Here is a 13000-nt window from a genome sequence, read left to right as displayed (position 1 = left end):
GTTATATGTAGATGATATTGTGATTTTTAGCAAAGATCAATATAGTATAGATAAAGTAATTTCACAGCTGAGTTGTTTTTTTTATCTTAAAGTATTGGGAAAACTAAAACGTTACTTGGAATTGAATTCTTAGAGAATGAGAATGGGGTTTTTATACATCAGCAAAAATATATCGAGGAAATTTTTGAAAAATTTAAACATTTCCAGATACCAATAACTTCACTTCCCATAGCTAAAGGCACTATTCTTACAAAATTAGATTGTCCATCTACAAGTGCAGAAATTGCGGAAATGCATACATTACCCTTTAGAAATCTGTTAGGATGTTTAGTTTTTGTAGCTAACAGGACAAGGCCTGATATTACATATGCGGTGAATATCTTATCACAATTTCAGGCAAATCCTGGAATTAGGCATTGGGAAGCATTGTTGAAATTGCTTGGTTATCTCAATAGTACTAAATTATATAAGTTAAACTTATCGAAAATTAAACATATAAATTTATATTGTTATTCAGATGCTGATTATGCAAGTAATAGAGATGACCGTGTGTTCATGGGAGGATTTATATTATATTTAGATGAAGTACCGGTAATCTGGAAAACTGTTAAACAAAAATGTGTAAGTTTATCAACCATGGAAGCGGAGTATATCACCTTATCTGAAGCAGCGAAGGAATTAATGTGGACGAAAAATGTCTTACAAGATGAAATTTTAATTTAAGAGAGTGTAAACTATTTTGTGATAACAAGTCTGCCAATGATTTTTCTAGATCGCCAATAGAAAATGACCCAACTAAGCACATAGACGTAAAATATCACTTTGTTAGAAAACTAATAAATGATGGAGTGTTTGACCTTGAATTTATTACCAGTAAATTAAATACTGCCGACTTATTTACAAAAGCAGTGACTGCTGTTAACTTAAGAAAGTTTTGTTTAGATATTTTCAGTGTTTAAAGACAATAAGTGTTTTCGTATAATAGAATTGAACTATGAACTTCTGTAATTCTGTGTAAGTTTTGTTTTTGTGTTTGCATGAGGAAAAGAGGGCCGTTTGTTGGCTTTAGTTTTCCACATGCAAATTTTGATCGGAGATCAATCGGCGGTAAGCTAACATGGTTGCCGCTGATTGGCCGATGACATCAAGATCGGCAGGTTGGACGAGTATTATATATATGTACGCCGGTATCGGCGAATGTCTTGTTTTCTTGTGTTATTATGAGTTAGCATAATGCTAGTTTGCTTTCAATCAATTCTATTTTATTTACGGAATAAAGCATGAATTTTATTTAGATTAGTCTTAGCTTTATTTAAGGGAAGCAAAATATGCTTTGCCTTTATCACCACTGCCAACAAAGGTCTTATGCGCATGCGTCGAGTTGACGCATGCGCAGAAAGTTTTTAGCTTTGAGGTCCAGATTATAGATCATTCCGGATTATGGCTGTCCAAATTAACGACTTTTGACTGTATACATATAATAAAATAAAGTGTCTCTGTGTGCGTTTTTCATTAGCATTGCACGTAATCTAATAGACCCACGGATACGAAATTTGGTACATAGGTGCATTTAGACAAGAGCCAGTGCACCTCGAAGCGATTTTTTCGAAATTTGAATTAAAATTTTTTTTAATTTTATGTTTTGTGACGAAATTGCACCATTTTGAGACATAATGGGCTATAGGAAAGCGAGAATTTACTCTATACACTCCATTTTCACATCGTCATGAAACGTAGGCACTTAGCTATTTTAAGAACTTAAAATAAATTTTGTGTTACAATAAATCGATTAAATACGAATTTATTTAACAAAGTGAGCTTAACACCTTTGCAATGGGATTTTTTCTAAAAAAGATTATTTTAAAAAAATGTACTGTTTATTTTCCTTTGATTTTTGGACACGTTAAACTTTCATCCTTGCACCTGCTTTTACAAAAAGAATTTTTGAAAAAATGATAATATTTTGCATTTTTAAAAACTTTTTTAAATGAAGCTTCCAAGTACACTTCTCACATCTTTAAAAATGTGATTTTGGCAACAATTTTCCTTTCTTATTGTTGTTGATAAATTTTTGATGAAATCGCATCATTTTGAATAGTTTCATTCTTTTAGAAATATGGGTTTGGCAACAATTTTTCATTGCATTTCTTATGTCACTGTTTTTAAGACATTGGCATATTTCATTGTCATTTTTATATATATATATATAATACATTTTTATTGATTTTTTTTATAAAGTTTTTGTTCTGCAGAGTAAAATTCTGCGTGGAATTTTTTGGTTTTTGAGTTTCTTTCATGTTATTTTTTGCTTATTTCACTGTTTGTAAGATATTAAAAAGTTTTGCATGTTTCCTTTTTTTTTTTTTTTTTTTTTTTTTTTTTTTTTTTTTTTTTTGAAGTTTTCTGCAAAGTAAAATTCTGCACAGTTTCTAAATTCAACATTTGGTGTTCCCTTCAGGCATTTTTACAGTATATTTAAAAGCCAGAGGAAGGCTGGCAGCGTAGCTGCTAGTTACTTAATAAAATCATAAATAAGAAAAATATGAAACATGAAGTACTCAAAATACAATTGACTCTTGCTATAAGAAATTCTGATACAAGAAATTTTTAGTTACAAGAAAGTGAAATAAAAATTTGCTAATGCGATGTTAAAGATTTTAAGCAATTTTTCATTTTATAAGAAATATGTGTCAAATTTTGGATATAAGAAAGTCCAAATTGGTCTACCAACTAAGTGCACTTTATCTTTTACCTTCCAAAGAATTTTTTTCGAGATCAATTTAAAAGTAATCAATGAGGTGTTTCTCAAGGTCTTTTTGTCTTCTACACATGAACTTAAAAAATATAAAAATTCCATTTTGTGTCATTTTTCTAATATAAAAGAAAAACTTTTAGAATTCAGCATGTAAGGTTTATTTCAATTAACACTTAACTTTATCTTAAATCTATTGTGCATTCCTATTTCCTTCCATCAGTTCTGCCACTAGAAATCGAAGTTAAATAGGTTTTAAATACTGCTTACCTTTTTTTAAAAAAATCCAAGTTATTAGGTAATTAAATTACTATCTCTTTTATGCATAGCTAAAACTTCTTAAATTTAGACTCTGCAAGAACCAGTGATTTTTAATTTGTTAAGTTTTTAGTTTGTATCCATAAGTCATAGTAAATTTATGTAATAAACTTTAATTTATGTATAAGTTCCAGTAAACTTTAGTTAAAATCCAACTAAGTTAAAAAAAACTTTAATTTTATCTTATAGTGTGTAATTAACGTTTTGGACTTTTAAGATAAGGGCACAGTACATAAACTGAATGCAACCTCGGAAGGTATGTAAGCATGAAGTTAGATATCAAATTACTATATTGAACCTTACAAACATTAGACAAATCAATCATATTTGTCAAAATTAATCTTTGACAATAAGTTAGCAAAAAATTATTTATGGTAATTTTGGATATGCATATTATTACAAAATATAGTTTCTAATGCATAATCTGCACTTTTACATATCCTTTGATCAGTCCAATATGATAAGATTTTCATTAGATTTGTTTCATCAATTCTCATTTTGTTACCATTTGTTTCCTCTTCAAGGCATAGATTTCATAAGATTAATTTAGGTATATAATAAGTTTAAAGCTCTGCTAGGTGAGAAAAAAAGAAAAACACTCATCAAAGCAGTTGATTTCTTCACAAAAGTTTACTTAGAAAAGAAGTCTTAAAATTTTATCCATTCAGAACCAATTGCAATTACAAGAAATAAATTTTAATTCTTTAGCTAAAAATCAAGTTTTTAAACTTAGATAAAAAAGCTGAAAATCAACTGCTTAAAATCAGATAAAAAAAGCAACCTCAGTTTGGCATAGATTTTGAACATACCAAATGTAAAAGCAACTAGACACAACTCATTCTTCTTTCAGCAAAAGGGGGGGAAGGTCCCTCCCCTTCTTTCCTACACAGGAGCCTTTGTCTGACTGCCCTTAAAATCAACACAGTTTTGTTCACAATCTATTCCAAACTGAAGTTCTTTAGCTGCCAAATTACATTTTTCATATCAGCATGTTTCTCTTCCAATTCCAGAGTCAAATTATTAAAAAAAAGTGAAAGTAATATTAAAAATTTAAATCTGAAAACATACCTGATAAATTCCATGATAACACATGAACATGATAATCTACTTTAATAACTGCCGTCTGTACCCACTGGTAATCCAAACGCTATTAATAAAAAGAACATAGAATCAGTGTTTATTATTAAAAGTGCAAGATTACTAATTTTAATAAAAGCTAAAAAAGTTAACATTTTTATTATTATTATTATGGGGTTTCATCTCTCTAAGCAGCAAACAGCAGTTTTGTTACGATCATAATTGGGATTTCCTTTTTTCTTTATAATTTTATATAAAGTCATATTATAAAAGTGTAATAAACTAAAACTAAAGAAATTTTTAAAATTAAAAAAAAAAAAAACTAAAGTTTACAAATAATAATGAGACAACAGTTCATACAATTCATATTTTATTAAGCATCTTGATGCCACTGAGAAGTATGTAAACATTTTTGCTGCACATATAAATATTTTTTATTACAGTTTGACAGTTACATTAAAGAAGCTTATTGTTGGCAGTAATTCATGAATTCCTAATACTTATTCGATACATACTTTATATGTAAATTAAAGACTCTTGAGGATTTTTAAAGGTAATGAATGAAAAAAATTAAGGACTTATAAGCAAACAGAATTGAAGAAATTAAAGAAATTATGTGGGTAACTGGTTTCGCTCTTACAATTCTGTCCTAATCATAAAAAAAAACGCAGAATGCATTACTACTAAACACAATCTAATATTAATCGCAACTATAAAAACAAGTTTGAAAATGCCCCTGTGATAGCTCTCTGTTACGCACTTTTATGTTCTTATTTTATGCATTGATGTCTTGTAATATATCATTTGTGAACCTGTCTATTCGGCCAAAACTTCCCCACTACATTAAATGCTGAAGTTCTTGGCTACTTATTATTTCATTATGAAATATGTAGAACGTAGTTTGTCTACTACTGTAATACCACAATATACACAGAGCCGGATTTAGACTTAATGAGGCCCTACACTAGTTGAGATATGAGGCTCTTTATGAATCTGTTACACTATGTTTTAATATAATATTTATAAAATATTTTGATTTTTTTAGGAGGGGCCTAAGTTATAGCTTCTGTAACTAACGTAAATCCTGCACCAAACGTACGCCACAACACAATAGAGCTTTCTCTGCCATACCTTTCTAACAAATTCTCTTAAAATTATGCTGATATTGTTCACATGAGTACATAATGCCTATTACAGCATTCAATCATAACTACAAAGCAGTGAAATATGAATCTTCATTTAATAATAATCAATAAGCCAATGCTTTACACCAGGATTACACACATCTAAAAAGTAAAGACTTTTGTAATGAAATACATTTGTCAAAGTGGCTCTTTAATAGTACTATGATGTGATGTTAATGATAGATATCCGTCTTCCTTCTCAAATATTATGTACTAGTATTCTGTAATATAACATTTAAAAATCTGTCCAGCCACCACAAAATTTCCTCAAAACCTGAAGATTAAATCTGTTAAGTTCTTCAGATACTAATTACACTCCTGGCCATTACAATTGCGACACCAGGAAGGAATGATCTGACAAATGTCAAAATCATATGAAAGAAAGAAGAGGTTGGGATATGCAAATGATCAGTATTTCAGCCCATTTAGACGCAACAGGAGCGAGAAACGACATCTGAAGCACTGCATAAAAGAAAGGTTGTGTAGTGTATCTCTTATGAGGAAAGCACTTTGTAAGGTTGGAGTTTGCTCAGAATACTGTGTTATGTCTCGAATAATAAGAAGAAATGCTTACCATCATGTGTCGGACTGCGATAGAGGCAGGATCGTTGCCTATCGAGAGTGGGGATTATTGTTTCAAGATATCACACTGGTCAACATCCAACCACTATCTTGTGAATATGGAATCAAATGGGTTTCTGAGGGTCATAATAAATGGCATGCATGATCTTAAGACCCACCTATGATTGAGAGGGCAGACATATTGTGAGATCAGCCCTGCAAAACCATACAACTAGATCACAGATCATTAGTCAGGAAATGGGCATGTTTGCAACACGCCGAGTATCCGCTCGCACGTCACGTCAATGTTTGCAGCTGCGTGCACTGTCAACATGAGAACCATTACTTTGGCTTCCCTTGACAATGAAGCATAAAGACAGATGGCAAATCTGGTACGACAAAGCTGGGTATAGGAGTGGCACAATGTCGGCTTTTCAGACGTGTCCCGGTTCTTCGTGCAGTATTCTGATAGCTGGATACGTATCTGAGGCTCCGAGAAGACCACATATCACCTGTTTGCATTCAATATTGGCATAGGCACCCTGCTCCTGGTGTAATGGTTTGGGCAGCCACTGGGTACACAATACGCACATCTCTAATTCAGATTGACGGTAATTTGAACGCAGATCAGTACATTTCTGGCATCTTACAACATCCAGTGGTTGAATCCTCTTTGAGGCCTGCACATTTCTAGTTTGGATCGAAAGTAATTTGAACGCAGATCAGTACATTTCTGACATCTTACATCCAGTCGTTGTGCCCTATCTTTGAGGCCTGCCAAACACCTTCTTCCAACAAGATAATGCAAGACCACATGCTGCACATCGTGTTCTGACCTTCCTTGAGACACAGGCTATTTGATTGCTGCCTTGGCCTGCACAGTCTCCAGATATGTCACCCATTGAAAACATCTGGTCATTGCTTGCTGAGAGACTGGCCTGCCACCCCTCTCCAGCTAATATGGTTGAATAATTGTGGCATACACTTGAAGCAGCATGGAATGAGTTGCCTGTTTCTGTCATCCAAGCCCAATTTGACTCTGCTTAACCAGGTAAGGGTCGTTTTAGATGCCAAGGGTAGAAGCTGTTTCTACTAATTTTGCACCTCTGTAAACCCTTAACCCCTTAACTGCCACGGGCGTATATATACGCCTTGCTCAGCCGATGCGTTAACTGCCCCAGGCGTATATATACGTCCTTCCAAACTGCTATCATTTGCTTTGCGCTGCTACACCTAAAATTATTCGCAAAGTTAACGCATCGGCTGCGCATCTGGGGCAGTTAACGCATCGGCTGAGCAAGGCGTATATATACGCCCGCGGCAGTTAAGGGGTTTAACTGCTTACAAATTTAATCATTCTATCTTCATGCCATATTGTTTACATACAATAAATATTTTTTTTTTATTTGCTTTCCTCCATGGTGTTGCAATTTTAATGGCCAACAGTGTATATGGCATGTTTTCTGGCATTCTTTTTGGAATGTTTTCTGGCATTCTTCTAGCATACCCTGAATAACAATGCTCAAAGCACTGAGTAATGCTGAATGTTTAAACAGAAACAAAGAAGAAATGAAAATTATATTAGTTTCATCACTCATCAGCTTTACTGCATTTCTGTCAGCCAAAAATTAAAGAATGCTTGCAGAGTGCCAAACAAGCACTGTAAAACACATACTGTATCAATAAAAGATAAACTGACCTGAATATAAAATTTAATTTATTTTTAATTTTTGATTATATATGCCTATGGTATAGAAATTCACTTACATGGCTAGAAGATTGATTTAGAAGTGGAGTTGGTTCATATATACAAACTTCTTTTCCATAAGCAGCAGCAATCTAAAAAATATATACATAAAACAATTAGTTAAATTATCAAACAACTATGAAATTTTACAGATTTTTAATTGCAATTAAAAATCTGTTAAATTTTGGAAAGATAGACATTAGGCTAATTGGAAACCAGAGAGATGAAAAATGAGCAAACACCTTCGCAGGGAATCGAACAGTGGACCTCTGGAATACCGGCCCAGTGTGCAGAACCACTACACCATGAAGGCACACTAGGAAAACAGGAGAAATACTTTATATACTCCCCTTTTTAAAGAGCGACTGGGGTTTTAAGGGACGCAATCACCACATCCTGAGTGTGGAGAGTCATCATGCACAACCCTTTTAGTTCGGGCCCCACTGTAGAGACATTTGGATTTTTTTTAGAAGCAAACAGATTGAAAAATTAACAAACGTCTTTGCCGGGAACTGAACCGCGACCTCTGGAATACAGGCTCAGTGTGCAGAACCACTACACCTCGAAGGCACACTAGGAAAACAGGAGAAATACTTTATAGATATCACACAAGACTACATATTACAGAAAGGAAGGAAATATGGTCAATCTGAAACAGTGTAAATAATGCACTTTTTTAAATATTGAAGATTCTAAATAACTAGATAAATTTCAAAAACATCCAAAAGTTATCAATGAGAAATTCAGGACAGAAATTAATCAAAATACAACTGCAATAAATAATAATAAATAACTTGGTGCTGTAGAGAAGAATTATCAGTACCGTTCTGTACCAGATTCAGGATTGGATCCAGAAATGTAATATATGGATGGATGTGTTCCATATATGCATGTACATACACATTATCATGAATGCATGTGTGTGTATGCATATATACACATGCACATGCATTTCTGAATACTATCTTGATAACAGAACATTAATTATGCATAACAAACATTAATTATTCATAATTAACGAATTATCCATAGCAAACATTAATTATCCATAACAAATTCATTCCTAACTTTACTTCAAACCTTTTACACTAACAAGTATCATTCTTAGTATCATTCTGAATGACTTGCTACTGCCTCACAAAGCACTACAAAATTGGGATTACTTCTATAGGCACTGAAAAACTTTTTTGCTTAAACATAGAAAATTTCAATATATTATTATGGTCAAAATAGATATACCACTTCTGTTTTTCGCCTGCGCAACTGTGATGTAATCCACGCATGTGCATCTGTAATGTGATGATCAGACGAGTTTGAGAATCGCCATCGAGGGTGTACGAGGGCTGGTGACAGCCATGAGTTAATAAGTGATTGTAACTAGTTTCGTTTTTGAGAACGCAGGAGTGTTTGTTCATTTCAACAAACACAGCTTGTTAATTTCAACCCAGCTTGTTCATTTCAACGAATATCACTGATTTTAGATAAGGATATTCATCCAAAGTGAATCACTGCAGAAGTAAGTGATTCCTCTCTTGTTAATTCTGTACATTCTGTGCTTGTTCTCTTATAAATAACGTTATTTAAGGGTGTTAAAAAAGAAGATTTAAGGCGTATTGCCTTAGAAATAAATCTAAATGTTGACGAAAAAATGACTATAGCAGATTTAACTGATATTATTGAGAATAGTGAAATTTTTTAAACTAAACTAGATTTAGTAAAAGAGATAACAAACTCTATTATCGAAAATAGGAAACAAGAGCAAAAACTTGTCAAGTCAGAAAAAATAAAACTTGAGAGATCAAAGAATGAGTTAGAGTTGGCTAAGCTTAAAGCAGAAACTAAACTTGATGGTGTAAGCAAAATCGGAACAAAATCAGAGTCACTAGATCAATTAATAAAAAGTATCAGAACCTTAATTGTAAAAAATCCTATACGGCCTGAGAGTTGGAGATTTTTCTTTTCGTCATTAGAACGAGCGTTTATTACAAAAAATGTTTCAGAGGACTATAGAGCAGAAATTCTGTTAAATCTGTTAGGAGACAAAGCTTCGAATATAATAACCTATTCACATGATAAGGATATTGCGAATTATGAAAAAGTAAAAGAAGCAGTTCTGAAGGAGTTTCAGCCAACACCATATTTGTGTTTAAAAAACTTTAGAAAAACTGTTAAACAACCACATGAAACTCATGTGCAGTTCGCTTCACACTTAGTAACTACCTGGGATTATTATCTAAAATTAAAGAAGGTAACTGACTTCGAGACCCTCAAACAACTAATACAGTCAAAAGTCTTTAATCCGGACTCGTAGGGACTTTGACGATTCCGGATTATCGATTTTTCCGGATTATAGATCATAAGTTAAAATCTGGTAAGATGGCATGCAGAAATTATAAAATTAAAAATATGAAACCGTAATTTATAAAATAATGAGCAATTATGATCTAAAGGGTATAAAAATTTACAAAAAAAAAGCTTAATATTTATTTGTTTACTTTATTAAACATTTCTTTCAACGCGCACATGCGTAAAGCATACATTATGCATAACCAAAATTAGAAAATTGCAACCAGAAAACTATTTGATTTGTATTCGTGATATTTATGACGACGAGGAATTTGATTTAAATCATATCAAAGGAGTACATCGAGATGAAATACTACATTTAGTACGGAATTATAAGCCAAATAAAATAAAAACATCTGCCCTGAAGATAACGATAGTGCTGACAGATCAACTTCCAGTTCATTGCGCGCCGCGACGTTCCCCTTCCCCCCCCCCGGCACAGAGCAGCATGAAATTAATAAGCAGATTTCAGAACGGTTAGATAAACAAAGGATATGCCTTTATCCATTTTTGGAGCAATTCCACTCTTTGTTTGATGGAACATCGAAACATTTCGTTTTGTAGATCCTTTCGGAGCTCCAGCATTAGAAATTCTATTTGATATAATCGAAAGTTCAAGCTTACTTTTATAAAATTGCTCTTACAGTCTGCAAAAAATAATAAGCCGGATTAAATTCAAAGATTAAGGAACAATGCAATCATCAACATTAACTGAAATAGATAATTAGATCATTTTAGCTTATACCTTCCGTTATACATTAAACACGCACGCGAAAACGTATTCTGCGCTTGCTCACATACATATGCGCAGTTGTAAAGGTCTTACGTGCACACATATACACCTATGCGCATGCGTCAACGCGGCGCATGCGCAGAAAGTTTTTAGCTTTGAGGTCCGAATTATAGATCATTCTGGATTATGGGTGTCCGAATTAACGACTTTTGACCATAGTTTCAGATAGGTTATACCAATCTTTAGATAAGGAAACAGCTTCCCACATTGCAGTGAGGCAAGGTGATTCATGGTTTTCACCTAGTAAGTTAGGTAAAGAAATAGATTTATATTTAATGTCACGAGGAAAACCTCTTACTGAGAATTCTCAAGTTAATCGTAAGTATACCAGCTCAAAAAGTGTAGCTAAAGTGTTTTTGTCAGATGGTAAAACAGAGAACTGTATTTTATGCCACGAGAATCATGGATTGGCAAATTGCCCATCGTATTTAAAATTACTGGTACTAGGAAGAGTACAGGTTGTAAAATCTAATAAATTATGTTTTAACTGTCTACATATGCATTCAGTATCAAATTGCCCATTGAAATATTCTTGTCAAAAACGGCACCACAAAACTATTCATTTTCCGAAAGCAAATATCGTAAAGGAGAAAGAATATTCTTCATCGGAACAAAATAAAAACAAAACAAATGTATCTACTGCAAGGTTCCCAAACGAGATGACTCATCGACCTTGAATGTTAATGCGCAGGAGTTCATTCAAAAGGCATTTATTAGCAATTATTCAAATAAACAGAATACAGCTCTGCTTTCAACCATTGTATGTTTTTTAATTGATAAGGAGGGAAGAAAACACAGAGTGAAGTGTCTGCTGGACGGCAGCAGTATGTTGAACTTCTTGACATGTAATTTTATTGAGCATTTGCAGTTAGAGAAAGAAAAAACAAACATTTCGATTTCGGGAATAAATGATGCTACTTTAACACCTTCGCGCAAAATTAAAATTTCAGTGCAAGATCTTTTTACTTTAAAATTAGCAGATGAAGGATTTAATGTTCCAGAAAAGGTAGATATGTTGTTGGAGCGGGAGTTTTTTACGAACTTTTGAAATTGAGTCAAATTTGAATGAATAATCCTGATCTTATTTTTCAAGATACAGTTTTTGGTTTTATCGTGTCTCAAAGTATTCCAACAGAGACTGAAAACAGGGTTCATTGTGGGTTGATAAAGTAAGAAGTTGCTCCATAGCTAACCACAGTTACCTATGGAACTGTGAGTGCACCACCATCTTTAGCAATGAGAACACTTGTACAGCTGTCAAAGGATGAAGGAGATAAATTTCCTTTAGCAGCACCTGTACTGAGAGAAGATATGTACATGGACGATATTCCATCTGGAGCCGAGTCGCTAGAACTTCAAAATCAGTTAATATGCATTTTGAGGAGTGGAGGCATGTTACTCCATAAGTGGTGTAGTAACGCTACTAAACTGTGTCAAACGACAAAACATATCCCTTTGGTAAATCAGAAGAATCTAAAGCATTGGGTATTATATGGAGGTCAAAAAGAGACTGTTTGAGCTTCAACGTTAAAATCGAAGATAACGTAAAGGTTACGAAATGGCAAGTGTTATCCGTCATATCTCACATCTTTGACCCATTGGGTATAGTTTCCCCAGTTACAATTATAGCAAAAATATTTATGCAGAAATTATGGCTACTAAAATTGAACTGGAATGATGTTCTGCTAGAAAAGGAGGCTAAAGAATGGAAAGAATTCTCCACTACCTTGCAACTAATTAACAACATTGAAGTCCATAGATGTTTTTTATTACCAGATACAATCAATATTGAGCTACATGGTTTCTGTGATGCCTCAGAGGCCGCCTATGGAGCAGTTATCTACTGTAAAGCAACATCAGCAACAAACCATACATCAGCGAGTTTGGTGTGCAGTAAATCGCGTGTCTCCCGCCTAAAGAAGACTACAATCTCAAGACTTGTGCTTTGCGCAGCAGTGCTATTAACTAAACTAATGCATCGAGTGAAATCATCATTAAAATTGGAGCTTACTGCTATTCACCTTTGGACCGATTCTATGACTGTGCTGTCATAGATCAACAAAGAGCCACATGTGCTCAAGACATCTGTTGCAAACTGGATTTCAAAGATACAGGATCTGACTGAAATTGCAGAGTGGCATCATATCGTTTTGAAGGAAAACACATCAGATCTCATATCTAGAGGTATGTCTGCCAAAAGACTGCAACTAAGTCAACTGTGG

The 13000-nt window shown here is 33.4% G+C and overlaps 1 protein-coding gene across 4 annotated transcripts in view; it reads right to left on the bottom strand.

The window, feature by feature from the left end:
* The window catches only part of Rbcn-3A (rabconnectin-3 alpha), a 266480-nt gene that overhangs the window by 231762 nt on the left and 21718 nt on the right, over nt 1-13000 (bottom strand). For all 4 annotated transcript variants that reach the window (XM_085810399.1, XM_085810400.1, XM_085810401.1 and 1 more), the window contains exons 4-5: nt 7660-7731; nt 4139-4217 (exon numbers count right to left, since the gene is read on the bottom strand). In XM_085810399.1, the coding sequence (XP_085666525.1) occupies nt 4139-4217; nt 7660-7731 (151 nt within the window). The remainder of the gene's footprint in view (nt 1-4138; nt 4218-7659; nt 7732-13000) is intronic.

The sequence above is a fragment of the Stegodyphus dumicola genome, chromosome 2 (assembly GCF_044657685.1).
Source record: "Stegodyphus dumicola isolate Sdum_Otavi_A_Nest chromosome 2, ASM4465768v1".
Lineage (NCBI taxonomy): Eukaryota > Metazoa > Arthropoda > Arachnida > Araneae > Eresidae > Stegodyphus > Stegodyphus dumicola.
This window is presented reverse-complemented; position numbering and strand designations above follow the sequence as displayed.